At 53.4% G+C, this 16,715-nt stretch overlaps 1 protein-coding gene across 7 annotated transcripts in view; it reads right to left on the bottom strand.

Annotated features, from left to right (window-relative positions):
• Nucleotides 1-242: 242 nt before the first annotated feature.
• KSR1 (kinase suppressor of ras 1) overlaps nt 243-16,715 on the bottom strand; it is a 179,094-nt gene continuing 162,621 nt past the window's right edge. For 4 of the 7 annotated variants that reach the window (XM_043480180.1, XM_043480170.1, XM_043480220.1 and 1 more), the window contains 7 exons: nt 16,230-16,326; nt 12,713-12,846; nt 11,872-12,003; nt 10,314-10,449; nt 8,595-8,728; nt 5,418-5,498; nt 243-3,491 (listed from right to left, as the gene is read on the bottom strand). In XM_043480180.1, coding sequence (XP_043336115.1) covers nt 3,413-3,491; nt 5,418-5,498; nt 8,595-8,728; nt 10,314-10,449; nt 11,872-12,003; nt 12,713-12,846; nt 16,230-16,326 — 793 coding nt within the window. In that variant the 3' untranslated portion in view covers nt 243-3,412. Of the gene's footprint in view, nt 3,492-4,121; nt 4,778-5,417; nt 5,499-8,594; nt 8,729-10,313; nt 10,450-11,871; nt 12,004-12,712; nt 12,847-16,229; nt 16,327-16,715 lie in introns of those variants that run through there. The other 3 variants (XM_043480197.1, XM_043480188.1, XM_043480204.1) reach the window with 2 other exon arrangements.

Raw genomic sequence — 16,715 nt, forward strand, 5'->3', positions numbered from 1 at the left:
CTGTCCCTGCTGGGGGTAGGATGACCTTCTGTGCATCATGGGCTTTGATGCTCTTTTCTCCATTCCTTCATCTGTTTAGAAACATCTACCTCCAAGGTCCTGGCAAAATTTCTTTCCCTGGAGGGAGCTCCCAGATGGGGGCCAAACACCCTGCTCCCTCCCTTCCTGTTCTCCTACGCCACCCATCCGAGAGCCCCCCACCTCTGCCCCACTCATCTGGAATGGACCCAAGCAGACACAAGCCCCAGACAACTTGGTACAATTTTATTCACAGACTCTAGACACCCAGGCTGGGCCTGGCACAGTGTTCTTGCCAATGGCAAAAAAAAAAAAAAAAAAAAAACCCACAAAAACTGATAGCGCACGTCCATTAATACTAACCATTTTAATTTAAATTAATAGCATTTCTGGAAGACAAATGCAGTTGATAGAAAATATAAAAACTTTTAATATACAAATTTTACATCACATTCAAAAAAGCAAGTGTGTGCCTCGTGGCCACAGATGTTGGGTTTGCACACAGATGAAATCCTGGCTGACACTGCAGCATCGCACAAGCTCCCTAACCAGCTTCACATTTATGTCTCCACCCGGCCCCGAAAGCAACACAGACAACCCCCACCACCCCCACCAGGGGCTTACAGGGCACGCCACGCCCCTCAGTGATCACAGGAAGAAATTCCGTGAGAGGGCAGAGGGATTCCAGGCCCTGTACGCATCTTTGATTTGGTGGTTGGTATGGAGATGTCATCTTGGCTACACGCCACTCACAACTGGTGGGGAACTCAGGATTCAAGACCTCGGGTTGGATGGGGACCAAGGGTTGTGGCTCTGGTGTTTAAAGGTATCAGGAACAGATCCCAGGGGTTTGGAGGTGAGGCTGGGAAGTGGAGGGAGGTGGTGGGGGGGCGGGCTGAAGGTTGAAACTTGGGCTCCATTCTCAGACCCCAGGGGACCTCTGCAGCCCCTGAGATCTTGTCCAGGAGGCCTCCCAGCTTCTCCATCCCTTTCACAGTTGGCTGTGAGGGCTGAATTCACAGTATCTGCCGTCCTTCATGTGTTTCCAAGGCAGATGGGGGGAGCACACGGAAGGGCAGGCGTGTCTTCCTAACCTCAATTCACAGTCACTTCAATAGAGACAGGGTGATGGGGACCACCTGGGGAGCTCCTCAGCTGCTTCTCTTCAATGACAGGCAGGGCAGAGGCTCAGGCTGAGAGCAAGAAGGCATCCCAGGGCCCGGGAGAGGAAGGGGGATGGCCCCCAGGCCCACCCTCCGGGTTCCTGGCAGATCATGTTTCCTAAACGCGGGCACTGAGACTGCTCCCCTCCTGGGCCCCCGGAACTTGCACACAGTAGACACTCAAAGAAAGCTTCCTGAACTGACCCAAGAGTGTGACACCCTCCAAGGTAAAAAAAAAACCCAGGCTGACTGTCTGTGGGCCGTGAGGTGAGTCCCATTTACTCAGCTGCCGTCCCACCTCTCAGGCCACCTGCTCGTCCAAGGGTTCAGAGGGGAAACATGAGAGGCATGAACTGTGACCTCTGGGAAGGAGCCGGTGTGGAGGAGCCTGATGACCAGAGGAGGTGGAGTCACATACCACGTGGAGTCAGGAGATCAGGGGAGAGGCTGACCTGGAGGTCAAAGGGATGATGGGGAGAAGCCAAGCGTCCCACAGGGGAAAAAAGACCCCCAGAGCAGAGTCTAGCTGGTTTACAGCTTCTCCATCTTCCTCCCCACACCCCCAGCAGGTAGGGTTAAGGTGCTGTTGGCCCGGAGGCCCGGGTACCCAGCACAGCTGTTCGGCTGTGTCCTCCCAGCAGGGCCGCCAAGGGATGCTCAGCCCAGAGCCAGGAAGGTCACCCCGCAGTCTCCAGGCCAAGAAGCCCGTTTCACAGGACGATTTGGCCAGACTCCAGGTTCGGAGCCTGGTTAGACAGGTGTACATGAACCCGGTAGGAGGGCCACGTGCCTTCTTGTCTTGGCTCCAAATGTGGACATGGGTTGGGGGTCTGAAGACAATCTCCTCTCCACTTTCGTCACCCTGGGTTATTTCCAGCTTTGGAGCCAGATACACCCTAACCTTCACTGAAGGGCTTCTCTGCCATTTGGAACTTTCCTCTTTAGGAGTCAGCTTCTAATGAGGACAGGCAGGACCCTCTCATATTCTGGACTTTCCCAAACCTGGTTCAAACAGACACAAGTAGGAGGCCTGCCTTGGTGCTTGGGAAGACTCTGAAGGTGAGGGGCTTGTTAGCTGGGTCTAAATGAAAGGCAGGGCACACACCTGCCACCTTATCTAAGAGCTCCGAACATGGGCAGCAGAGGAGTCAGGAGCAGGCTAAGGGGTTTCAACAGGACTCAGGGGTGGGCAGTTACAGAACTGTGGCAAGATGGATGATGGGCCTCTAAAGGGCCAGGGCACCCTGTGACTGGGAGAGTGGGCTCAGAGACCCTGCCTGCCTCTTCCCCTGTCTTCTACCTTCCCCGTTCTCATGGATCAAGTTTTCACAGTGTACGAAACTGCTGGGCTGGGCCTGAGCACTGGGATCAAATGTTAGTTAAGGACTGGGATGTATCTAAACAGCTAAAGCCTTTCATCCCATCTCCCAGGTGCCCCTCTGGGGGATTCATGAAAGAAACACCTCCATAGGCAGTGGAGACCCTGGCTAGGAACCACTGGATCCATCCAGATGTTATCTGGATTCGATCTGTCTATACTTTTCCAGCAGATATGGACTGGATTACAGGAGTCAAAGATGAACCCAAGCTCTCTGCAAACCTCTGACCCTCTTAATCCAGCTCAGCTCCCAATCAGGGTCTCACCTGCAAGAGGAGGAAGAAACCACACCTCTTTGACAGGATGAGGGGTGATGGGATTTAGGGCCAAAGTAGAAGCCTGGTCAAACCCTGTGGTTGCCACCCCCCCAACCCCCGCCTGTCCTGCCAGGAGACCAGCCACAATTACCATGCTTTTCTTCCTCTGGCCCAGTGTGGGCACCTCACTCCTACAGTCTCCTCCAGAAGGGAGGACCACTTCTGCCATCCCTGCCCACGGTGCCAGTAACCTCTGCACAGACCAGTTTTTTTATTATTACCTATTGTACAACCTCGAGTCCAACTCCGCAGGAACATACATGTAAACATTTGCCGCCTGTCAGGACAGGGCTGGTTGTTGGTGATGTCATTTTAAGAAACAGCAGGTGTGGCTCCATCTCCAGGACCCAAGTGTTTTTGCAGATGAACAGTCTAAACCAAGGCCTTGTGCTCTTGGCTTGCGGCACTTAGGAGGGTGGCTGGCATTTTGAAGAGCATTGTTTTTTTTTGTTTTTGTTTTTGTCGTGGTGGTGGTTTGGATGTTTTAGAGACACATTTAAGAAAGAAATACGTTGTCAGAAAAACTGCACGGCTGGCTACATCTTTGGATTACTGGACTCCAGGATGCCCAAGCCAAACCTTTCAAACCGGGGTACAACTTTGCTGCTGTTAATGCTGAAAAGAGGAACAAAAACAAGAGTTATAGCCCTGAAGGTTTTGATCAGAATTTGGGCAACATTAGCTAATGAGCGGGGCCAGTTCCAGAAGCTCAGTAGAGGACCTGGCCGCACCAAGAAGTGGGAGTGATGATAAGGCCACTGGCCTTGGCAGAGCTGCTCCCGGTCACACCTGGCCAGGGGTGGGGGTTGGGAGTAGAGGTGCTAAGCCTCAGCTCCCCTCCTGGAGGGCGGTGGCCTGTTTGTCTCCAAAGCCCCAGTGCCCCGCGTGCTCAGTAACTGCTGTGGGCTCGTTCTCACTGGCAGCTCATTCTCAAAGCTCTTGCTCTGAGTGGAACTGGGAGGGAAGAGAAACTCAGCCCCAGCCCTGAGAGTGATATTTGTATGCTCCTTCTAGAAATGGTCCTCAAACGTGGGGGTGCATCGAGGCCATCTGGGAAGCGGGTTGAAATACAGGTTCTCAGCTTCTGCCTCCAGACACCCAGATTCAGGTCTTGGTGGGTCAGGAACACGCGTTTGGTAAGCCATGGAGGACCTGTGTGTGACCTGTCAGCCACACTCTTGCCAAATGCTGGCTTGGGGTCTGGTACTTTCTGTTTGCAGAGGACAGGTGGAAGGGGAGTGATGCTGTGGGGGTGGGGGGGTGGACCGGAAGCTTTTTCACAGTTGTTTGGAGACAGGCCCCACCCCCTAGCTTTAGGAAGACTTTCCCAGGTGTCTGTGCGGCCGAGGACACACCCGTTCCAGCTGGGGTCTTTCACGGCAATAGAACTTGTGATGTCACACCAGCAGCCCGCCAGAGGGGACCGCGGGCAGCTCTGAAATCATTCCACTCCTTGTTGGACAAGATCCTCGTGGGTTAAGAGCCAAGCAAACCCCGCCCCCTGTCCCAGGGACACACCCTGCGAAGGGCCGGTATGTTGTGGGGTGCAGGAGAGGGGGGATCTCTCTCATTGAGCTGTTAGTTGGGAGACGGACCGCCCCACAGAAGTGCTAGAGAGAAATGAAGTCGCGTCCAGGGAGGCGGTTCCGGGTAGCAGGGCTGCTGTTAGGGAGACCCTCCGTGGGAAGCTGTTACTCAGGCACACACGGGGCCGCAGGGCGGGGCGAGGGCCAGTTTTAACAAACAAAGCAGAAAAGTCTCAGCAGAGAGGCTGGGGCGGCAGGATCGCATCCCCTGGGTTAGTGCCTGCAGCGCTGTTTGAGCTGGCGGAGAAGTCGCAGTGCCCAGCGTGGATTAGGAGGAAGAAAGCCCCGAACATGCAAGGCAGCCAGGCCTACAACCTACAGGAGGAGAGACAAGAGGGGAGAGAGCAGAGTCAGAGCCCGAGACCTTGGGGAGAGGGCAGGGGGAGTGGCTGAGGCCTGGCCAGGGCACAGGGCAGGGGCCCCTCTTTCACTGTGGACAGAGGAAAGCACATCCCCACTCCAGTCCAGGCTTGGCAGCAGAGCAAGCTTGGAAGGGAGCCTGGCATAGAGAACCTCCCCCAAGCTCTCGCCTGGGACATGGCCACAGAATGCTGAACAGAGGTCGACCAGGAGGCCCATGGCTCCTCATCGAAACTGACATCTTGGAGTTTACTATGTCTGCTCCCTGCATTCTTTTCTTTAAGATCCAGTCAGAGGGGATCCTGGGGACCCAGGCCAGCAATCTGAGTTCTCACCCACCCTAGAACAAGCCATCATCTGCCATGGTGTGTGGACAGAGGCCCTGCCACACTGTGGGTCTGCTCTCAGCCCGGGGAGAGAAACAGCCCGCAAGGCCCTCGCCAGTGGCCATGTGAGCCGCCAGAGCATCACTGTTGTTTATGGGAATAACACACGCCAAGAAGGGGAAGCTGGATGCAGAGACAGTAGGAAGCAGGATGTGCAAAGTATTAAACGCAAACAGGCAGAGGGATCAGGGAAACGGCAGAAGACACACTATTCCTCCAGGACTGGACAGTTGTTCCTAAAGTCAGGGTGACCGGAACGTCCTTTCCCGTAGTAGCGGCTCCGCCAGCGCCTGGGAGCGCCCGCAACCATTTTGCCAGATGTGGGAGGAGCGCAGTCCAGCAGGTGATGGAGATGGACACCCAGCGTGGGTGGGTGGAGGGGGGCCCGCAGGAATCAGGATGGCAGGAAAGGGGGAAGATGACAGGACGGGCCAGCACATCCACCACCCCCCAAAAATAAAAATAAGCAACAAAATCGATGGAAAAGAAAAGAGAAAATGAGAATTAGAAGCTTGAGTGTGTGGAAGTAAAAATCATGAACAGAAAGCTTTGATACAGATTTGTTGAGGTATGCTGGCATCCTTTCCCTGCAGAGGCTAAAACTGATCACTTTGTGCAGGGAACATCCCCATTTGTGACTCTCTGTCCCACATGTGGAAAGAGAAGGCAGGGCTCCCTGGCCTTTTGGGAATCTGTAATCATCTCCTGAATGTCAGCACCTGCTCAGTGCAGCCTTCGCTTTTGTGGAGGAGAAAACCAGGGCCTGGTTTGCTAAACGAGTCGCCCAAGGTCTGACAAATCAGATCCTTGAACTTCTTGTGAGTCCAGGAGAGCCTCAGGCTCCCACCCAAACCCAGCTCCCATGATCCCTCTCTTCTGGAGGCCCTTCCTCAAGCTCCCTGGGGGCAGCGTGCCCACATTGGCTGGGTTTTTGCCTGGCACTCAGCATGTTGTCCTCATTCCCTCCTTCATCCCCCTCATCCACCAAATATTCACTGAGTGATTACTACACCCCCGGGACTGTGCTAGGAGCTGAGGATACAGAGGTGACAAGACAGCGTCCTGCTTGGAGGGCTTACAGCGCATGTCTGCTTGTCTTTATCCTAATTAGACCATCAGCTCTGTGCTGGTGGAGGCCTGGCCCTGGCATGTGACCTCAGGGGTGGTGCAGCCACCAGCAGTCGCTGGGAAAATCCCATGCCTCTGACAGCAACATCATGTCACCCGCTGTTTGTATTGGACTCTGATCCATCTTAAGTGCAAAATACTGAATCGAATCTTCATTATAAGGTACAGTATTCCCTCAACACATATCATCATTCCTCAGACTGTCCCTACGACAGGCTTCAGTTGCCACATTTCTTCAACAAGTTCTCACAGCTACTGCTGGGCTGACCCAGCCTAGGCCTCTCCTCACCTGTAGCTCAAAGCTCGGTTTGGTTTATCTTCAAAACAACCTGGCAAACTAAGATCTGTCAAATCAGGCCACAAAAAGTGATCATTTTAGAGTCGTGAAAAAAAAAAAAAAAAATGTGACAGAGACCATACCTGGTTCATTCTGGAAGAAGGAGGTACTGACACTACCAGACACGTAGGCAGGTATGAGAACTGGGTACAGCTTCTCCGGAGGCTATGCTCTTGCCCTCTCCCCCAACTCCCATCAAGAGAAGCACCACTTGGGACTTCCCTGGTGGTCCAGTGGCTAAGACACCCAGCTCCCAGTGAAGGGGGTCTGGGTTTGATCCCTGGTCAGGGAACTAGATCCCACATGGCACAGCTAAGACCCACTGTTGTTCAGCGGCATAGTTGTGTCCGACACTCTATGACACGCCAGGCTTCCCTGTCCTTCACCATCTCCCAGAGTTTGCTCAAACTCATGTCCATTGAGTCAGTGATGCTGGTGCAGCCAAATAAATAAATATTTTAAACAGAGAGAGAGAGAGAAGCCACTGTATCTATTCTGTCTCCATGTTCTGGGGCTGTGGGAGATTTCACTTCTAGAAAGCACCTTTCACCTTAAGTGAAAGTTCAAAGCCATGAATCGTGTCCAAGAGTCCAGCCATATGTGACCTGCCACTTGTTTCTGTACAATCCACAAATAAAGAATGTTTGTTTGGTTTTTTTTTTCCACCTTTCGAAATGGTTGGGGGGACAGAAATCAAAAGACTATTTCATGGCCTAAAATAATAGGAAATTCAAGTTTCCGCATTCATAAGTAATGTTTTACTAGAACCAGTCAGCCCGTGAGCTTGCAGGTCTGTGACTGCCCCCACACAAACAGCAGAGCTGAGCTGCTAGGACACAGATTGTATGCAGTTGTGTCACTGCTTTTCACACTGCTGGGGGCACCGCAAACCCCACTGGCAGGAGCCGTCACTCGAGTTTCCCTCTCGGCCTGCAAAGCTGAACTATTTCCCATGTTTAGGCCATGTCTGCCCACCCCTCCACTCTGTCCAGCTGTGGAGCTGAGGCCGAAACAAGGAAGGACTTCCCCAGATTCTCCCAGGGGCAGGGAAGACGTCTGTTTTTTGAGGAATCTGGCAGAGAGAGCCAGAGGGACAAAGAAAAAAGGGAAGGAGGCAGAACTCAGAAGAGAGGAGTGGAGACCACCCTGGCACTGAAGCTGCCGAGGACCATGATTACACAGAAGGAGGATGGGCCTCCAGTGTCTAAGTGGCACTTAAACCCTGGAGATGCAGCCCCAGTAACAGGGGGCTGAAAGCTCTGTTGGGAGACTGTCATTTTAAGCAACAGCCGCTCTGCTGGTTTTAGTGACACTCTGTTTGGCCCTTTCTCAGGCAGAAACTTCTTGTTGGGGCCTTAGCCTGGGCCCAGCTTTAGCACTGAGCTGGTAACAGTGATGTGGAGGTTTTCATAGAGGAGGACAGGAGACACTAGCCTGTGCAAGAGTCTCCAAAATAAATGTGGTGAACAGCAGACTTAGAGAACGAACTTATGGTTGCCTGGGGGAAGGATGATGGAGGGGGATTTAGGGAGTTTGGGAGGGACATGTATACACTGCTATATTTAAAATGGATAACTGATAAGGACCTATTGTATAGCACAGGGAATTCAGCTCAATGTTATGTGGCAGCCTGGATGGGAGGCGAGTCTGGGGGGAGAATGGATACATGTATATGCATGGCTGAGTCCCTCTGCTCTGCACCTGAAACTATCACAACATTGTTAACTGGCTGTACTCCAACATAAAAAGTTCTTAAAAATGTGGTGAACACAATCCCAGTACCCCTTGGGTGAGGGAATGAGTCCCCTCTGGCTAACCAACTCTAGGGGTTCCCTAGGTGGAAGTCTCAGGCAGACAGAGCAGATGGTTGCCCCCCTCCCCCAGACAGCTGGCTGCAGGTCTGGCTCTGAGGGGTACTTACTCAGCAGACTTCCAAAAGTGCCCAGGGTGCGAGAGCCGCCGGTTCAGTTTGGGCAGCTTCTCCAGCATGTCCATCAGCAGGGGGAAGCTGGGCCGCTCCTGCAGGTCGAAGGCCCAGCAGGCAGACAGGATCTCCTGCAAGGCGAGACACCACGGGAAGGCATGAGAGAGGCGCAGCTGAGGCCCTCTGCCCAGGGTCTCTTTGATGCTCCTGGGCACCAACCCCCTCCCAAGCTGGTGGTCCCCTGACCCTCCTGCCGACACTGAGGTGACCAGCCATGGCTGGACTATGAGAAATAACTGAATTTCAGGAGCACTCTCGCTTCCAGTTAAAATGACAAGCATGGGCCTGCCTCTCCTTCCTTCCTTCCTTGACCTCCCTGGAATAACAGTCACAAAGCCAAAAGACAGGTCAGAGGAAAGAGATCACAGACATTTAGAATGGAAAGTAGAAGGCAGCGTGTTGACAGGTGAGACACAAGATATTCAGAAGGCGGGGCTGCAACAGAGGCGGGAGCCTGGGCATTGCAGGAATGGAGGCTGGGAGTGACGAGACGGACTGGACATAGGGCAGCAGTGAGTCAGCAGAACAGCTGTCTTGACCATCCCAAGTGAAGGCAAAGCCCTTCTCCGGCCACCTACTCTCCAGATCCACTCAGCCACACTGCACCCCCACTGGCCTTTCAATTCAGGAGAACTTCCTGTGAGAAGACAGGCCTGCACACACGACCAGGCAGAAGGTGCTCAGGTGACCGGGCAGGTGGGGACCCAGCAGGGACACTCCAACAGCCTAGGTAGCACTTCACCTGGACAAGTGCCAGGTGGTCCCCCCAGAGGCTTCCATTGCCGTGCTGCCCAGGAACCCCCTGGAGCTCCTTATCAACACCCCGCTGGCATCTGTCTGCTCCAGGCCCACCTGACTCACGAGCACATGGCTAACACTGAAAACACCACCCCTGGACTCCTTCACGTACCACAGTGCCAGGCGGGGTAAACTCACACACAGCGACACAGAGAAACCACTATTGGCATTCAGTCACGCGAGGGCAGCAAACCTATGATGATTTGGCCTCTTGAAAACAAATATGCTGTGGAAATCTTGACTAGTTCTTGAACAGTCGAGAAAGACATGAAGGAGAAAGATCTGATATTGCCAAAATCCCACTGTTTGTCCTTTAGGTAGTGAAATTTGTTATTATCTTCTTTCTAGTAAGTAACATACAGGCTTTATTATCTTTCTCATAATTCAAGAAAACCATGAGCTTTATTTCCTTTCTATTTTTTTTTAAAGACAATTGTTTTTTAAAAGTTAGCAGTGGGGTAGTGAAGGATATAGGCTTCGTGTGTGCGTGTGTGTGTGTACTCAGTCACGTGTGATTCTTTGCAGCCCTGTGGACTGTAGCCCGCCAGGCTCCTCTGTCCATGGGACAGAGGATACTTGTCCCAGGCAAGAATACTCCACTGGGTTGCCATTTCCTACTCCAGGGGATCTTCCCAACCTAGAGATTGTACCCATACCTCCTGCGTCTCATGCATTGGCAAGTGGATTCTTTACCACCGCGCCACCTGGGAAGCTCACAGGCCTCCTAGCCAGCAGCACGGAGGCCAGCCTGACATGCATCCGGCTCGCGTTTCTGCATCTCAGGTGGATGAAGGAAGGACAGCTGGGCACCAGCCCTCCAGCCCCACCGCCCTCTCCCAGCGCAGGGCGGCTACTCACGGTGACTTCCTTCCCCAGGCTGACAGAGGCCAGGACGCGCTTCATGCCCTCTCCGCTTCCAATCTGCCAGATCAGGGCCTCTGCAGCTTGGTTCTTCAAGGGCCAGTCTCTGGCTTGCAGCTCATACCAAACAGTCCTGTGGAGACCACCCCCCAACACGGCGTGAGCTCCTGGACAGCTCCACTCAGCTCACACTAGTGGGGCGTGGGGGTGGGGGTGGGGGCCGCCTGCTGCCATGATGCCCAGAGCCCAGCCTGAGGACCCGGGACTCTCGGCCCACCTTCTGCACCCACCAGGCTTCTGGGACCACCCTGAGTGCACCCAGGGCCCTGTGCTCCCAGTGTGGTGAGAAGTCTGAGACACCGCCGCTCTGGACAGAGATCCTGGTACAACCATTCAACCTCAGTGGGGTGGGTGCCCACGCCGAAGGTCCTCTGAGGAGTGACAGGAATGCCCAGCCCTGGGCCTGGCACACGCAGGTGCTCAGGAAATGACTGACAGGTCAGGGCAGGGAGAGACCACCCAGGAGGAAAGGACCCCCCAAGAGATTATGGCATGGGGCCCTCATTCTGACCCTCCAAGTCCCCTAGCCTTTCTCGACTTATCTGCACGGGACCATCTCCATTAGACCCACCCTGACCAATGCGGGGGGTGGGGTGGGGGTGCGTGAGGATACTGAGTAACTCAAATGTGGGGAGGGGAACTGAGGTGTAAAACACACCAAATTTTTGAAAGCTCTGTGGCATAAAATATCTCCTGAATTTATTTTGATTACATGCTGAAATGATTATATTTTGGCCACACTGAATTAAACATGTATTGAAACTGATTTCACCAGTTCCTTCCTTAATGTGGCTAAGGGAAGGTTTTATGCATCTGGCCCATGTTTTATTTCTACATTTCTGTGTGTCTATCTGCCAGCTCTTCTTGGGGCACAGCTGGAAGCTGCCCCCTTCTCCCAGAGGGACAGCTCTTGGTTAGCTCTGGAAGCTGCCCCCTTCTCCCAGAAGGACAGCTCTTGGTTAGCTCTGGAGACTGTCCTTGGGGAGCAACAGGTGAGAAGGACACCCCGAGTTAAGCATTTTATGCGTGTGTGCTCAGTCGCTTCAGTTGTGTTTGACGCTTTGCAACCCCATGGACTGTAGCCCGACAGGCTCCTCTGTCCATAGGCATTCTCCAGGCAAGGATACTGGAGGGGGTTGCCATTTCCTCCTCCAGGGGATCTTCCTGACCCAGGGATCAAACTCGCATCTTATTAGGTTTCCTCCATTGGCAGACAGGTTCTTTTCCACTAGAACCACCTGGGAGGCCCCTTAAGTATTTTATACAATTACCTAATTCAGTCCTCATGAAACAGCTCTACCAGGGTGGAGCTCTATTCACCCCATTTTACAGGTGGGGAAAACGGAAGGTCAAGGACATGGTCACTGGCCCAAACAAGCAGCTGAACCAGCCTCAAATCACACCCCCCCTGACCCCCAATAGCCAGCAGGACCCTCTGTTTCAGCCACAATTGGCCTCAGAGCCCCAGGAAGAGGGACGCCAGGCGCCTCCTCACCCGAATGCATAGACGTCAGCAGCTTTGGAGAAGGGCAGCTGGTCCTCATCCTTCCCGGGGGTCATCTCCCGCACGATCTCGGGGGCCAGGTAGCACAGCCAGTCATGTGACAGCTTCAGCTGGTTCTCACGCCTGGTGGCAAGAAGTCAGGGCAAGGAGACGGCCTTGAGTGGGCAGCAAAGAGGCCCGCAGGGCACGCATCTGCCCCAGGGCTGATCTATGTATGTGCTCAGTCATGTCTGACTCTTTGCAACCCCATGCATGGCCCAGAACAGCAGCACTTGCCAAGGTACCTGTGCTTTGGGGGAATGTTACAGAGGAGTGATAAGCAGGTTCTTCAAGAATAGCAGGCCAAGGACAGTATTGGCCGGGAGCTGCTCCTGAGGGCGCCGATTCTCTACCCTGGGAGAGCAGAGGGCATCTCTGTGCAGGAGACGGGAACGGCCTGTGGGGCTCACAACCTGGCCTGGGGCTGGCTCTCCCTCCTGGGGTCCTGAAGCTGGGGGAGTGGCCTTTCTCCTTCAGGATTCGTGGAACTAGAACCTGATGCTCTTCCGCACGGTGGGGATGGGAACCATGGTCCCTTGCCCAAGGCAGTGAGCGTACATGGAAAATGGGGGTGAAGGGACCCAGCCTCCTCGGCGGTCAGTCAATTAAGCGCTATGAGGGACCTCAAGGTCACCCAAATCTGATTCTGAACCGGAACCACAAGGGCAGGAGCAGAGCAGACCTGGCCTTTCCTATAGGGTGGGCTGCCCCTCGGCCACCGTCGGCAAGTGTGCCCAGGCCTCAGGCCCACCAGCGCTGCCCCAGTCTCTCTGGACGCCCAAGGCCAACTCACCGTCCCTCTCGCACGACGCCCGAGATCCCGAACAGCCCGAAGTCTGTGATGACCACTTTGCCATTGTCGTAGAAGACGTTCTTGGATTTCAGATCTTTGTGCACGATGCCCTTGGCATGGAGGTACCCCATGCCCTGGAAGACAGAGAGCCTCACGTCAGGGGCAGAGGGAAGACGGACGATGATGGCTTAGCTTTTACCCTGGGCCAGGCCCTGAGCCAGAGACCTTACCCCATGCTCCTCATTTAACCTTCGCAGCCCTATGCAGTGTGACTGTCTCCTTTTACAGAGGAGGAAACCCAGCCTCAGAGACAGGAAGTCCCTTGCCCCGGGTCACACAGCGGTTAGGCAGGACTGCTGAGATCTGGTCCCAGGCCAGTCAGCGCTGCAGCCGCGTCACCACACTGCCCAACATCCACCTTATACTCAGATGAAGTGTAGAAAGGGGGAATGGGGCCTCTGGGGGAGGGGTGGTCAGGAAGTATATAAAGGTTCACTGTGATGCTACCCTCCATTTTTGTTTTGTTTTCTTTCTTTTTTAAAGTTTTGGCCATGTTGTGAGGCACGTGGCATCTTAGTTCCCCAACGAGGGATCGAACCTGTGCCCTCTGCATTGGAAGCATGGAGTTTTAACCACTGGACCTCCAGGGAAGTCTCTACCCTCTGGGTTAAATCATAGAAGACCCAAGGATCTAAGGTCTCATCAGGCTTTGCACAGCTAGCCTCACCTCTCAGGCTGAGCAAAGGCTTGGGATGGGCGTGGGGAACAGAGCGGAATTCCCACAGAGGGAGTCCCCAAGCTCAGGTGGTCCTGCTGCCTGCGCTGCCTTAGAAGTCCTGGACTAAGACTGAAATCCAGCCCAGATGATTCTAATTCACTGTGTGGCCTTGGACTTGACTTCTGAGCCTCAGTTTCCTCATCTGCCAAGTGCCAGGTCAGGGCTGGGGGATTTCAAACCAATGCCCTATTTGCACCAAACGCTGACTGGCCAGGCACAGGGGACGTGGGTGACCTTATGCAGGCATGCTCTCATCCAAGGACAAACCGAGGACTTCCGGGTACCCTGATACACTTGGGAACAGCGAGAGGGGTACACGATGCCACAACTGAAGTGGGCATCCTTGCCAGGTCAGAAAGAGGCACATGCAAACCCACCTCCCTACCGCCCACATCAAGGGTGCCTCACACGAGAAAAATCTCCCTGCCTTCAAAGATATCTCGGGGTGAGGAGGGGGGAGGTCAACAATAAGCCCCATTGAGGAAGAGAAGGAACGGGCTGTGAGGCAGAAGCAGACAGAAGTCATCCGACCCCAGAGCTTGGACCAAGTGGGGCCAGAGCTCATCAGAGAAGAATGTACACAGGCAGATGCTCTTCTGTAAGAGACGGGAGGGCGTGGGGTTCACCGTGGCCACTTCCCTCAGGCCTACTGAGAGCTGTCATCCCACCATGGAAGCGGGGAGTTTTCAAAAAGGGTGACTTACTCTCTCCCAAAACTCCATCCTGAATGTAAGACGATCCCTCTTAAAATATCTGCCCACTTCCCAAACCAAACCAAGAGCCAAAGACCACACCTTGGGCTGAACAGGGACCAGCTGTGTGACCGGGGATAAGTGGCTGAACCTCTCTGAGCCTTGTTAATAAATCAGGTGCCACAGCCTCCAACAGCCAGAGACAAGATAGAAAGTGCCCAGGTCGGGAACACAAACTCTCCTCCCTTCCTATAATTTCACAACACTTCAGGGGTGGCCCCCTAAACCCTCTAACCAAAGGTCTGCTGCTGCTGCTAAGTCACTTCAGTCGTGTCCGACTCTGTGCGACCCCATAGACAGCAGCCCACCAGGCTCCCCCGTCCCTGGGATTCTCTAGGCAGGAACACTGGAGTGGGTTGCCATTTCCTTCTCCAGTGCATGAAAGTGAAAAGTGAAAGTGAAGTTGCTCAGTTGTGTCCAACTCTTCGCGACCCCATGGACTGCAGCCTACCAGGCTCCTCCGTCCATGGGATTTTCCAGGCAAGAGTACTGGAGTGGGTTGTTGCCAAGGCCTTCTCTGAACCAAAGGTCAAGACCCCATTATTATATTTTGAGCCTCAAAGTATCAGAGATGCATACAAAAGGAAGTGGCTTAGAAGTTCCCAGAAGAAGGGGGATGGGGGAAATAAATGAGCCAGCAGAGAGCTTGCTTCTGGCTCTGCAGCTCCAAAATCTTTGAGCAGCTTCTACCCTGGAATCTTCCAGATGACTCATTCAGCCGAATTCAGCCAAACTCAGCACCCAGACTCCCCCAGTGTCCCGACAATAAGGAGACACAACAGTTTGGGGGAGCAGGGCCCAGCAGGTTTGAGGATATCACAGAGTAGGTATAACACTGCAGCTCCCCTAAACTTCTCTGTGATGAGACAGACTAAAGATGAAGGCATACTTGTGATATTTTGGTTTGGGGGGGGCTGCAAAAGTTTAATGCATTCATCTGTGGTTGTGTAGTCACTAAGCTGTGTCTCTCTTTTTTTGTGTGACTCTTTTTCTGATCCCATGGACTGTAGCCCACCAGGCTCCTCTGTCCATGGGATGTCCCAGGCAAGAATACTGGAGGGGGCTGCCATTTCCTTCTCCAGGGGATCTTCCCGATCCAGGGATTGAACCTGCGTTTCCTGCATTGGCAGGTGGATTCTTTACCACTGAACCATCAGGGTAAGCCCATGCGTTCGTTTTGCTATGTGGAGATGTCATGGAGAAATCTCGGTGTTCCTAAATGTCACTGAGATTTTTATCTTTTCCTTTCCAATGAAGCACACACATGATGGATGGAAGGAGGGAGGGAGAAAAAAAGAAAAGAAGCAAAACTGAAGACAGGACAGGGACAAAAACTTGGTGGGAGCTGGGAAGAGAAAGCTTTTCTGCAAAAACAAGAACCAGGAAGAGGAAGCCCATCCAGCCCTGATGGAGTTTTTCTCAGACCCTATCTGCTGCTAAATAAAGAAACAAACAAGCGTTTCTTTCACTTTTGTTTAATTACTTGGAAAAGATGGAAGCAAAAAAAGAAACAGGCTGCCTGAGTTGAGCCTGAGGGCTTGTCTGCATGAAACTTAGATTCAGAAACCTTAAGGCAGCAAGCCTCAATCAATTCTAACAGACTCTCACCAAGCGCTAGTGGCCCAGGGCTCAATGCTCTCTCCACGGATTATCCCAGTTTATCTTTGTACAAATCCAGTGAGGGAGGTGACACAGGCAACCCCATTTTACAGGGGAGGAGGCAAAGGCTCAGAGAGGCTAATCGACCTGCCCGAAGTCACACAGCTGTATCTGTATCACCAAGTCAAACTCAGGCCATCTGTCTTTAAAGCCCACTGCATTTCTCCAGTGTGTTCAGCTCCCAGCAGACAAGACAAAGAAAGAGGGAAGGAGATGGGGGTCCCACCCATGAGGCACCCCAGCCAAAGGGGGAGACAGAATAGCCACCACCGCCAGCCTGACACCGGCAGATGGATCGGGGGACAGCTAGGACCTCTGGAACCTTTACCTTAATGATCTCCTGGGCGATCTGCCTGGTCTTGTTGATGTCCAGAGATGTCTTGGGGTCCCTCACGAACGAGTGCAACGTCCGTCCCTTGCAGAAGCTGTGAAGATTGGAGAGTCAGGCAGAGATCTGGGGCCCCGTGCAGCCTGACCTCAGCCCTTGTGGAACCAGGGAGAGCTGTGCCCACCAGCTCCATCCCTTGGACCCTGGGTGCCAGAATCCTTCTTGACCAGCCTGACGCCATTCCTTCTTTGTTTTATTTTGGTTGCACTTCATGGCACATGGGGACCAGGGATCAAACCCTGCCCTGTCATGGAAGCACTGTGTCTTAACCACTGGACCACCAGGGAAGTCCCCTTGATGCTCATTGCTACAGGGGCCCAGCCTGAATGGGCAAGAACACACATCCCCTGAGACCTCTAGCCCACCCACCATAGAACAGGAAATAGTTCACTAAGTTAAGTTTAAGGATTGCTCAGTCGTGTCCAA

Source organism: Cervus canadensis, chromosome 1, assembly GCF_019320065.1.
Source record: "Cervus canadensis isolate Bull #8, Minnesota chromosome 1, ASM1932006v1, whole genome shotgun sequence".
Classification (NCBI taxonomy): Eukaryota; Metazoa; Chordata; class Mammalia; order Artiodactyla; family Cervidae; genus Cervus; species Cervus canadensis.